This window comes from Nothobranchius furzeri, chromosome 17 (genome assembly GCF_043380555.1).
Source record: "Nothobranchius furzeri strain GRZ-AD chromosome 17, NfurGRZ-RIMD1, whole genome shotgun sequence".
NCBI lineage: Eukaryota > Metazoa > Chordata > Actinopteri > Cyprinodontiformes > Nothobranchiidae > Nothobranchius > Nothobranchius furzeri.
Genome location: NC_091757.1, coordinates 22,200,417 through 22,212,230, shown reverse-complemented (window position 1 = coordinate 22,212,230; position 11,814 = coordinate 22,200,417). Strand labels below are relative to the sequence as shown.

The 11,814-nt window shown below is 43.4% G+C and overlaps 2 protein-coding genes across 6 annotated transcripts in view; one reads left to right on the top strand and one right to left on the bottom strand.

The window, feature by feature from the left end:
• Positions 1–11,814, bottom strand: part of tm2d2 (TM2 domain containing 2) — a 119,650-nt gene that overhangs the window by 58,631 nt on the left and 49,205 nt on the right. For both annotated transcript variants that reach the window (XR_011517049.1, XR_011517050.1), the window contains exon 4: positions 6,238–6,467. The gene's annotated coding sequence lies outside the window, so the exon portion shown is untranslated. The remainder of the gene's footprint in view (positions 1–6,237; positions 6,468–11,814) is intronic.
• LOC107373078 (NADPH oxidase activator 1) overlaps positions 1–11,814 on the top strand; it is a 104,691-nt gene that overhangs the window by 85,738 nt on the left and 7,139 nt on the right. For all 4 annotated transcript variants that reach the window (XM_070546308.1, XM_070546307.1, XM_070546305.1 and 1 more), the window contains 2 exons: positions 1,747–1,815; positions 1,977–2,064. In XM_070546308.1, the coding sequence (XP_070402409.1) occupies positions 1,747–1,815; positions 1,977–2,064 (157 nt within the window). The remainder of the gene's footprint in view (positions 1–1,746; positions 1,816–1,976; positions 2,065–11,814) is intronic.

Below are 11,814 nucleotides of genomic sequence, written 5' to 3'. Positions count from 1 at the left end.
CGTGGACAGCGTGCATTCTGAACATGAAAAAACGGGTTGTGAGGTTTTATTTCCCATTTTTAAATGTTACACCGTCGTTTCTTCGGTATGAGGTCAAATTTAGGCTTACAAATCTGCCCTTTGACTGTGTATTTAACCACAGCGGGACTCGATTTACGGCATGTCCGCCAACCTGTTTAAAACTCTGACCACTGATACGTGAGACAGGAGTATAATGAGTTGCTATATCCTTCTCTCTACAAGGATAAGGCAAGTCCGGGCACACTCTCATTCGTTCAAACATAAATTAAAGACAACATGAAACAACTAACAAGAAAATAACTAGAGTAGCGTTTCTTATTCAAGGCTAAACGCCCAAAGGCCAGGCCAAATTAGATTAGCGTTTATACTTCTGGCCAAAGCCCAAAAACCAATTTTACCTCTTAGTAGCATTTCTATTCATTTATCATTTATAACTTTATCTCACCAGGGTTGCATTTATATTTTGGCAAAAATGCTCGAAAAAACCAAGCCAATACAACATTCCCGGAATCTTTTTATCTTTCTCTCTGACTACACAACCAACAATGACAACTGGAGTTGCGTTTCTATTAGAGGCTTAACGCTCACGAGCCAGGCCATCTCTCACCTGGCCACCTCTCAGTTATCACACCGGTGCACTCATAACAGCATTCCAGAAATCTGCTTACTTCCGTTTATATTTTCCAGCTAAAACATTCAAAAACCAATTTAACCTCTGGTCACCTAGGATTTCTCTCGGTACCACAAAACAAACAACAAACTTGTCTCACTAAATCTCTCCACTCAGGGCTTGAGTTCGTGGATCCGCATTCCTCCTAGCGACGTCAAGACCCCACCGGCCCCCCAGCAAAACTCGGTGCTGGAGGAGATTAGTTTGTCGACAGTCCTCCGGCGTCGGTTCTTGGCGCCGCGAGGTAATGGGACCCCGGCTTTCGAAGGACCAAATAATGTCATGGATTTTATAAATATGTTTATCGATAAACCATTTCCTGTAGTCGGAGAGAAAAAGGAGACAAGGAACAGACGAGTCGAACAGTTATAACTGTGGCACAATGCACGAGGCAAAATGCCCCAAACATCTGTTCACAGAGTTTATTTAGAGAGAGAGAGAGAGAGAGATTGTGTGTGTGTGTGTGTGCCTGAGTGAGTGAGCGTGCAAAGAGGCATAGAGCAATACATTTACATTCAGTTGATTGAGTCAATGATCAAGAATTAATACACATACATTTTCCATGACACGACCCGTCCAGTCTTGAGATGTCTCCAGGTCACAACAGTAGCTGGAATGCTTGTTTGCGTCCAAAGTGGATGTGGCTCTTAGGGAGCCGCCTGGCTGTGCCAGCTTGCAGCATGCAAACAGGTGCACTGTGTGCTAAAAGAGATGTCTCAAGGATGCTTGTTCCGAACTGGCCGACCAGGGGAGACAGATCTAAGACGCTGGTGTAGGTGTGTTTTGCTGGAGCGAGTGTGGGCATTTCCGGTTATGAATTCAGGCTGATGAAAACAACTCATATTTAACATAAATTACATCTCAATAGTGCCAATATTTTAGTCATACTGTATAATGTGCCTACATTTTCTTTCAAAGGATTAAAATAGCATGATATTGAACATTTAACGGAGTAAATTCAGAATTTTGTAAACTCAATGAAAAGTTCCTCAGTTGTAAAAGTGACAAAAGAACAAACACATGATCTTTTATGAGATTTCATGTCTTTGTCTCAGAGAGGATTCCTGCCAGCGTCCCTGCTTGAAACTGCAGACATCAAGACTTCCAAAGGCAAAAAGGACAATGTAATGTACTGGATTTTTAAAATGCATTTATATCTGACTTACATGCATGTTTTTAATAAAACTGAAAAAAATAAAAACACATGAAGTAGTTTCGTCCACATATGGTTAAAATGTAAACTAGCTGCTGTGTTCCGTTTTTCCTGTCTGGATTTTACCAACAGACTCCTAGTGGCATCCCCCTCCCACCAGAACTGAAGCCTCCCACCCGTCCACAGACCCGCCACGGCCTGGCTGCCCCTCCCCGTCGAGGTAAAAGACTTCTGTTGCTGATGCCCCTTCACTTCAAGAGACATGAACCTCTTTTCTTACTTGGAATTTAGTTGGCAACAGACATTGGCAAACCCGTTTATCATATCATTATGGGATGTATTTTAGTGACAGGTTAATGAAACCATAGTTGGAGCTGATAAACTCTGAGTTGAAGTTCCAGTTCGCAGAAGAACTTCTGCTGAATCATTTAATTAAGTTTATTTTAAGATTATTTTATAATTTAGACGGATCCACAAACAAACTGCAAAACGGCATAGCATAATGCTTCTAGCAAAAGCTATTTTGCAGCATTTGTCACTGGATGGGCTTTTAAAGAGGAAAATCCGCTTTGTGGAGCTTTTCACCGTGTCATGTTGTTGTTTCCTCAGGAAAAATACATCCAAACCCGTTTTTGGATGCATTCGTACATTTTTTTCCCCCCTGTGTCCTGTCTGGCTGTGAAGCAAACAGAATTGATGTCTGAATGCTGGTGACAAGCCTTACAGATTTACTCTCAGGTGGAGCATCAAAGCGTCTGCTTTTAATGTCACGCCTGATACTTAAAACTTTATTGTTATTGTTTTTGAATGCTTTGTAATTCCGACCAGACACGGAGACAGAGGTGAAAGAGAAAGGAAGAGACAAAAGGTGTGTGTGTGTGTGTGTGTGTGTGTGTGTGTGTGTGTGTGTGTGTGTGTGTGTGTGTGTGTGTGTGTGTGTGTGTGTGTGTGTGTGTGTGTGTGTGCGTGTGTGTGTGTGTGGCGGGGGGTTTTCCACAAAAAAACAATCAATGATGAACAAGAGTCTGCTTCTAGACCTGCAGAAAAGGGACACACAACAATATAACAGGAGCAAGCTATCACTGCGTCAACTTGATGAAGAAATATAAAATCAACATTGTTTTACTGAACAATCACACGATAATGAATCACAGCGCATTTAGTGCCAACCACAGCCTTAAGCAGTGATGGGAATAACGCCGTTTAAAATAACGGCGTTACTAACGGCGTTCTTTTTTTGGGTAACAGAATAATCTAATTAATTACTTTTCCCACCGTTGCAATGCCGTTACCGTTACTGGGGACGGAAGGTTGTGCGTTACTACGTGCTTGTCAAACTTTGAGCAACAGCGTGAGGCTTTCTGACCGCCACACTTCAGCTGCAGCCAGGGAGAGAGAGGTGTCGGTAACGCACTTACAAACATGATGATGATTGGCCGGGTGGGAGGAGACCCTCAGTGTTCTCACTGTCTCAGTCGCTGCCTGCTGTAGACACAACAGAGCAGTGATGGGAATAATACCGTTTAAAATAATCACGTTACTAAAACATTTTTTTTTTCAGTAACGAGCAAACTAATTAATTACTGTCTTCTTTTATCAAAACGTTGTTTCTTTTTACTGAAAAGGAAATGCGTGCGTCAAGCAGCTTGGTGTGTAGAAGCTGTCATCAGCTGATCAGCAGCTAAAGAGGCAGATGTTTTCATCCAAGCGCATCACGGCCGTGAAGAATGAGGAAGACGTGATGAATAGTCTACGGCTGCAGGTGTGGATCTGCAGCCGTGTCCTTCTTAGCGTGACAGCGGGACATCCCGAAGGTCCGCTCACCTGTTCACTGCTCAGACGTCCTGATCTTCTACCTTCCTAGATCATCCAGCTGGAACCTGTTTCTGATCATGTCTTTAGTCGCGCTGTAACACTGATGCATCAGTCTCAGACGTCATGGAGCTCAGGTGTTATTACAACTACCTGTGTGTGTTCACCACCCAGCTTCAGCTCTTCTGTGGTTGGGTCTGACCCTGTTAGAACATTTGAGTCCTCCATCAGATTTGTGCCTCTTCTAGTGTCATTTTAAAGGATTTTAATTATTTAACCAGTACTAGAGCAACAGAAATGCTACTAAAAACACACAATTATGTGAAGCTGGAAAAATTAAAATACTGTACAAAATTACATTCATTTCTGTAATTTAACTAGACTGAGAGACAATTTAAAGGCTCGGGAACCTTTACAGGCATTTCTATTTGCAATTTTAAATTTTAGCTGATTGGGGTCTTGTTAAATATCACACAGTGACCTTTTAATAGTCTAGATTAGTGTAATGTTCCTGTTAGTAGTTCCTCCTGTTAAGTGCTTATTTATTTAAATTATTCAGGTTTATAAAAAACATTTTGACATACATTTTATTATGTTCCAGTCAATATTCATTTATATTTCATTATTGTAGTCATTTATAGTAAATTAAATAAGTTTAATTAACCCATTTTTCTTGCATCTTTAATGAAAAAAGTAACTAAGTAGTTATTTTTCTTGGTAATTAGTTACTTTTATAATCTCGTAACTCTCTAAGTAACTGAGTTACTTTTTTGACAAAGTAATTAGTAACTATAATTAATTTTAAAAGTAACTTTCCCAACACTGCTCTTAACACATTTTCACTCCCAGCGCGTCAAAAACAAACGCTTGGTTAGCCACCCTCCGTGTCAGACCCCTGACGTCAAAAGTGCCCTTTTTCGTCACTTATGTGCGAAAAGGGTATTTTACCTTTTCTGACTGCAGATCCCAATGCAGCGTAAAACTGACTCAATGGGATGTCCGTAGCCAGGGCACCAAACAAGCTCATTGTACCTCACCCTAACCTTATTATTTTTATTTAACCTTCCCCTCACCCCATCCTAACCTTAACCATCTTGCTAGCGAACACGTTAGTGATGTGTCGGTCGCTCTGAAAGCCGGCTCTATGAAGTGAACGGAGGGAGCCGCCTCGTCATTGGTCGAGTTTGGACGGAGGCACCGCGAGGGGGAGGTTTCAACTACCATGGTGGAGGTTAAAAGTAGAGGGTATTTGTAACCTCCCCCTCACCAGATGGTATGTTCTAACGTTCCCCTTGGGTGGCAAATACGAAAATTCACAGACAGAATGCATGGGAAACAGACACTTGATCACAGTGAGAGTAACGTTTTAGGTAGCAAGAGGGTTAAGGTTAGGATGAGGGTGAGGGGAAGGTTATAAATAGTAAAACGTTAAGGTTTAGGTGTGGTTAAATGAGCTGGTTCAGTGCCGCATCAGCAGACATCCCATCGCGTCAGTTTTACGCTGCATTGGGATCTGCAGTCAGAAAAGGGAAAAACCCCTTTTCGCACATAAGTAATGAAAAAGGGCACTTTTGGTGTCAAGGGTCTGACGCGGAGGGTGGCTGACCAAGAGTTTGTTTTTGACGCGCTGGGAGTGAGAATGTGTTGGTTCAACACATGTCTTAAGATCAGTGTTGGGAAAGTTACTATTATGTACACATGGACGTTGAGGAGGTACGTGACTATGAGTCTGTTAAGGGGGCTATTCTCAGAAAATATTATGTCAACCCAGAGGCTTATCGGCAGATGTTCCGCTCGATGGAGGCTGAAGACTCCTAAAGAGCTATATGACAGGCTATAAGAGCTCTATGACAAATGGATCCACCCCCAAGGTAAAACTATTAAAGACATTGGCGAAATTATTATTTTAGAGCAGTTTCTGCGTATGCTATCCCCTGAGCTTCAGATTTGGGTTCGGGAACATGACCCTCAATCTGCTTCCAAGGCAGCCTCATTGGCAGAGGTGATTGTCGCAGCGAGACACAAGGGACAACCCTGGAGTTACACTGCTTGGAAGACTTCCAAAGAGAAAGATAATCGGAGATCCCCATATGGACAACCTCAGTACTAACCAGCAATGGCTACGGCAGGTAAGGGCCCCTTGAGGGACCTTCGCCCAGATGGGTGTCTCCTAAACAATATCAGAAAGAACCTTTCTGCTATTTGTGCAGACTGTGAGGCCATACTAAACCTATGTGCCCCGAGAACACTGCTAAAACTACTCAACTGTGTGTTGTTCCAGCAAAAGAAAAGAAAAACCTAAAGTGTGCTCTACCACTACAAGTTACCAAAGTGGAAGTAAATGGGAGGAGTGTGGAAGCTTTGACTGACACAGATAGTGTTCAGACACTAGTGGAAAGAACCCTGGTCCCGCATTCCCTTGTTAATGTGTTAGACACGATTCCTATCCAATGTGAACACGGCGATGAGCGGAGGTATCCTACTGCCAACCTGTATATCAAAGTTCAAGGACAAGTTCATTTGCTGAGAGTTGGAGTGTTAAACAGCCTTCCTATTCCAGTGGTGTTGGGTGGTGACTTACCAGTCCTGTTAACTTGATTCAGGCTCCATTGAACTGTGCTGTGGTTACTCGCTCTCAGGTCAGGCAGAAGGGGGAGTCACTTCCGCCTCTTAGTGCTGGGATCAGTGGTTGCCTTATCTTCTCTTTGCCTACAGGGAGGTACCCCAAGCCTCAACGGGCTTCTCTCCTTTTGAACTTTTGTATGGGCATGAGGTGCGGGGACCTCTGGCTTAATTTGAAAGAGACATGGCCTGGGGAGGAGAGAGGGGAGGGTCCTGTTAATGTGATCTCTTATGTTCTGCAGATGAGAGAGAGGTTACTGAAAATGACAAGAAGAAGAAGAAAATATCATTTCTATAGCACCTCTCAAGATAAAAATCACAAGGCGCTTCACAAAAACAAAAAAAATGTAAAAATATAAAAAAGCATTTAGAAAATGTTCAAAAACATATTTAAAATGAGCAAAGATAAGCAATTGTGATTTAAAGAAATGTTAAGAAAGAAAGAGAGTGAATAGGAAAGAGGGAAATCAGTGGATCCTGAGGAAGGTGGAATAGGTGGGGAGAGCAGAATAAAGAGAGAGAGGTGAAGAAGGTCATACAAAAGCCAGCTTGAACAAGTGAGTCTTCCGCTGCTTTTTAAAGGAGACCACTGAGTCCACTGATCTCAGGCTCAGGGGGAGAGAGTTCCAGAGTCTGGGGGCATAGGCGGAGATCCCGGGGGGGACGGCGGGGACGCGTTCCCCACTCACACAAAGTGGTCCCCCCCACAAAAGTTATTGTAAACACATAAATGCTATCAGTAAACCTGTATTGTCTTCTAAAACCACAACGTAAAAGTTAGTCTGCAAATTCAAAACAATGTGTTTTTAATTGTTGAGAAATTATAGTCCACCCCCCCCCAATTCCTCAAGTTGGTACGGTCGGTCCACACGCGCTGTTTCCAACGGGCGGGGCTGCCGGCTCTGCCCCGCTCACAGCTTCACAGCAGCCCGCCGGCTCACAGGAGGCGGGAATCAAAAAGCCAGCGGTTTCCAGCAGTAAGTCATTTATCACACGCTTGTTCTACAAACTTAAATATGTATGTCAGATGTGGTCATAAATGTCAAACATAGACACCGATTATCTTTAGATTTTGATCACCGGTCGGAGATCCCTTTATGACAGACCACCACCACCACAATAAAAAAAAGTTGTCACTTCATGTTCTCTGGTCATTCCAGGATTATTCCGCTGTTATTATTCCATTCACTAAGGTGACCAAAAGTTCCTCAAAGCTCTCGGTGTAAAACATAGAGCCAAAGATCCCGTTGGCCACACAGACCCAAAAACACTCTGGAAACTGAGAAAAGTGAGAGATCGGTTAAACTGAAAGATAAACTGTAGAGTATGTATATGTTTAGTGCATTTGTAAAGTAAAAGTTTTTAATTTTTATTTTAAAATGAAACAAATATTTCAAGAATATATTTTTAGATTTTGTGTATGTTTTCATTCAGTCGGACTTAGATAAAGTTATTAAATATTACAGTTATTCTCTAATAGCCTACAAACATTTCTATGATTTATTTAAGAGATTTCAGTCATTCTGATACTTGACTTGTGAAAGCTGATTTGAAGTTTCTTATTTTTTCTAGACATATTTAGAAGGAACATTTCAAATATATTAAAATCAACATGGAGCTATTTGGATTTTAGTAGCTTTCATGTGATTTAATAAAATTTTAATTTGACATGTTTTCTCTCTTTGTTGTGAAAAAGTTAGATATGTTTTAGTACTTAAAATTAATGCTTTGCATCCGTCCACACGTGTAGCTGTTGGTCAGCTAATAGCCGTGTCATCTCAGGACATGTTGCTTCAACTATTAACGATCTACGTTTAATTCTTTACTCTGAATTGCTTATTCCGTTTTAGGCCACAGTCTTGTTATTGAAATGAAAACAAAAAGAAAGGATGCTTATGGAGATGTACAAAATTGGCAAGATATTATTGTTGATCAATATCCTCCAGCTCCGTTCTAATGACAACATCCCATCTGTGTGTGTGTTGCTGTCCAACTGTCAGCAGACCAGGTCAGTTGAAATGGCAGAGAAATGAAAAACGGCAGACATCAGGTCGTTTTTAAATGCTCCAGAACATCAAGTAAGAAGAAACTTGCATTTTGATAAAGACATCTATAAGAAAGAAATGAAATTGTTTCTAAATGGTTTCATTAGGCAAAGTCCAGTCACTGGAGCCCAGGCAGCCAGAGCCTGTCAGGCACAGAGTCACAGGTCACTCTCTTATAAGGACATACAGTGTTGTATGTAGAGAGCTTTTTTTTTCATGTCCCCCCCCCCCCAAAAAAATTGAAATGGGATTTCCGCCCTTGTCTGGGGCCACAGCAGCAAATGATCTGTCACCTTTGACCTTTAGCCTGGTGCTGCACAACCAGTAGGCTTTGATCCCTGGACCTCAGGGACCTGCTGGGGGTGTAGGGACTAAGAAGATCACCAATGTAAGATGGTGCTTGTCCATGTAAGGCCCTATAGACCAGAACCAGGATCTTGAAATGAACCCTGAAGTTGACTGGCAGCCAGTGAAGCTGGAGGAGAAGCGGGGTGATGTGGGTGTGTTTGGAGGACTTGGTCAGAAGCCGAGCACAGGCGTTCTGAACCACCTGTAGACGGTTCAGGGAGGTTCTGCTCAGACACGTGAAAAGAGAGTTACAGTAGTCTAAGCGTGAGGAGATGAAGGTGTGGAGAACTGGCTGTCATGTTCCTGAGATGGAAGAAGGAAGAGCTGACATGAGAATCCAAGGTGAGAGATGGGTCAAGGTCACGCCAAGATTCCTGACAGAAGGTTTGGTGTGGGAAGCAAGCTGACCAAGAGAGTCTCGGACTTTGGGAACCAGCTTGTCTGGGGCACAGATGAGGATCTCAGTCTTATCTTCATTCAGCTGAAGAAAGCTCCCACCATCCAGGTTTTGATAGAGTCTAAGCAGGTGTGTAACAGCTGCAGCTTAGACATCTCATGGGGCTTAAAGGAGATGTACAGTTGGATGTCATCTGCATAAAGATGGTAGGAGATTCCTTTGAAGGAGCTCAGGATGTGCTGAAGCTGACAACCTTAGCTCAGCAGCATCTGGCCAAGGCCCAAAGATACCAAACGCATTGGTATGACAGGTCGGCACGGGATAGGGGCTTTCTACCAGGGCAGAAGGTCCTAGTCATGTTGTCAACCCGTGAGAGTAAGCTTCTGGCTATGTGGCAGGGGCCGTATGAGGTGGTGAAATGGCTTGGGCTTACCATGTACGAGGTATGTGACCCTTGTAGGTCCCATTCGAAGAGAGTGCTGCATGTGAATCTCCTTAAGGAATGGACACCCCGTTATGCAAAAGTAGCAGGTGTGATGTTGATCCGAGCAGTAGCAGAGGAGGAGGATGTTGATGACCTGTACATGCCCTCCCCATCCTCTGAGTCACCTAACCATGGAACAGCAAAACCAGAAAAATGTTGTGTCATCCTCAAGTTTTTGCTAAGTATCCAGGGTGCACAGACATTCTTGAACACAACATTGTGTTAAAATGGGATAAAGTTGCTAAACTCATGAGCTATAGAATCCCTGAGCATCTCCTGGGTTCCCTTAAGGCAGAAGCGGAACTGATGCAGTCCCTTGGGATTATTGAAGACTGAGTGGTGTAATCCTGTGGTTCTGGTCCCTAACAAGGAGGGGGGAATACACTTTTGCATTGACTTCAGGTATCTGAATTTGGTATCAAATTGTGATTCCTACCCTACACCACAGAAAAATCCATGTTCCTGAGTAGCCTTGACTTATGTAAAGGTTATTGGCAAGTGCCACTTTCTCAGGAGTCAAGGGACACTGTCTTCCGGACCCAATGGGGCCTGTTTCAGTTTGCAGTTTTGCCATTTGGGTTGCATGGGGCGCCTGCCACATTTCAGCGGCTGATGGATGAGGTTCCGAGGGGTTTTGAGGACTATGCATGTGCTTATTTAGATGACATTGTTATCTTCAGTAGGTCATGGAAGGATCACATGCAGCACCTTCAATCCATTCTGAGCCGCCTCCAGGATGCTGGGCTCACAGTGAAACCCTCCAAATGTGTGTTGGCCCGCTGTGAGGTAGAGTACCTGGGGTTTCGAGTAGGTGATGGGGTTGCTAAGCCCCTAGCCGCTAAAGTGCAAGCTCTTGAATCTTGCCAAACACCCAGAACCAAGAAGCAACTCAGGTCATTTCTGAGGTTGGCAGGTTATTACCACCGATTTATTCCCCACTTTTCATCTAGGGCTGCTTCACTCACGGACATAATGGGATCAAAGTATCCCAATGTCATCCGGTGGACAGAGAAGGCCATGGCGGCATATCGAAACATGCAACTTTCTCTTGGTAAGGAGTCTGTCCTCAAATGTTCTGACTTTGATGAACCGTTTGTTTTGCAGACGGATGCCTCTGACAGAGGTATTGGTGCAGTCCTCCTCCAAGGTCACGAGAATCTGCATCCAGTGGCTTTTATTAGCCATAGGTTGTTCCCTAGGGAGGAGAGATATTAAGTGGTGGAGAAGTAGGCCTGGGCCATTAAGTGGGCTTTGTACTCTCTGAAGTTCTACCTCCTTGGCAGGGAATTTGTTTTGCAGACTGACCATAAGGCTTTGCAGTGGCTGTACCATGTGAGGGACACTAACAGCCGCGTAACCCGATGGGTCTTAGTGCTGCAACCTTTTCGTTTCACAGTTCAACATGTGTCGGGCAGGGAGATGGCTGATTACCTTTCCCGCTGGGGCAGTGTGGACTCTTAAGGAGGGCGGACTGTGACGGCAGTGTCTGTCACCTCAGGGGTATGGTCTTCTGGCAAAGTTCGTTTGATTGTTTTTTGTGTTCTGTCCAGGATGACTGGTTGATGTGCACACACTCAGTCTTCTAATGTTTATGAATGCATGTGTTTTTGTATTTTATTTGAGTTACCAGTGACTTGGAGTTGCCCATGGAGTCTCACACCTGCAGCTCATCTTCTCAGGAAGTCTAATCAGCACTTCAGGGATCTACCTACTTCCAAGGGAGGGGAGGTTCATATTTATGCTTGTGTTTTTTTTTTTTTTTGAATGTCTTCTTTTTGATGACGCGTGTCTTGTGCTGGTGTCATTCTGACTAGTGTAGTCTCAGGAGTTATCCCGAGTTTACAATGATATGTTTATTAGGTTAAACTCATGTTATTTTTTAAGCTTCTCCAAAATAAAATGGAGTTTTCAGAACCATCAGCAGTGCTTCTCTGGCTGGTTTGTGCAAGTCCCTGAAACACAAATGATTATTCCAGTTTATGAGCTGTAAAGTCATGTAGGAGCTTCGAGTAGGTTGACATTTATTTAGAGTGGGGGAAGAGCCTTCTGACTTGAAGCCTTGAGCAAAGCTGTTTTGTCTTCTTGTACGGAAACAAGAAGTGAACAGAACGTTCTGGATTTTAAGACCAGACAGATGGTGGGTGTATGTCTGCAAACGAAATTTGTTGGTCAATTTGTAGGTGAAAAATTGAAACTTGGTACGTCACATCTCCCCCACGTTCCAAGGTTATGGGCAGAAGACCACAAGGTGTTGGACAATCT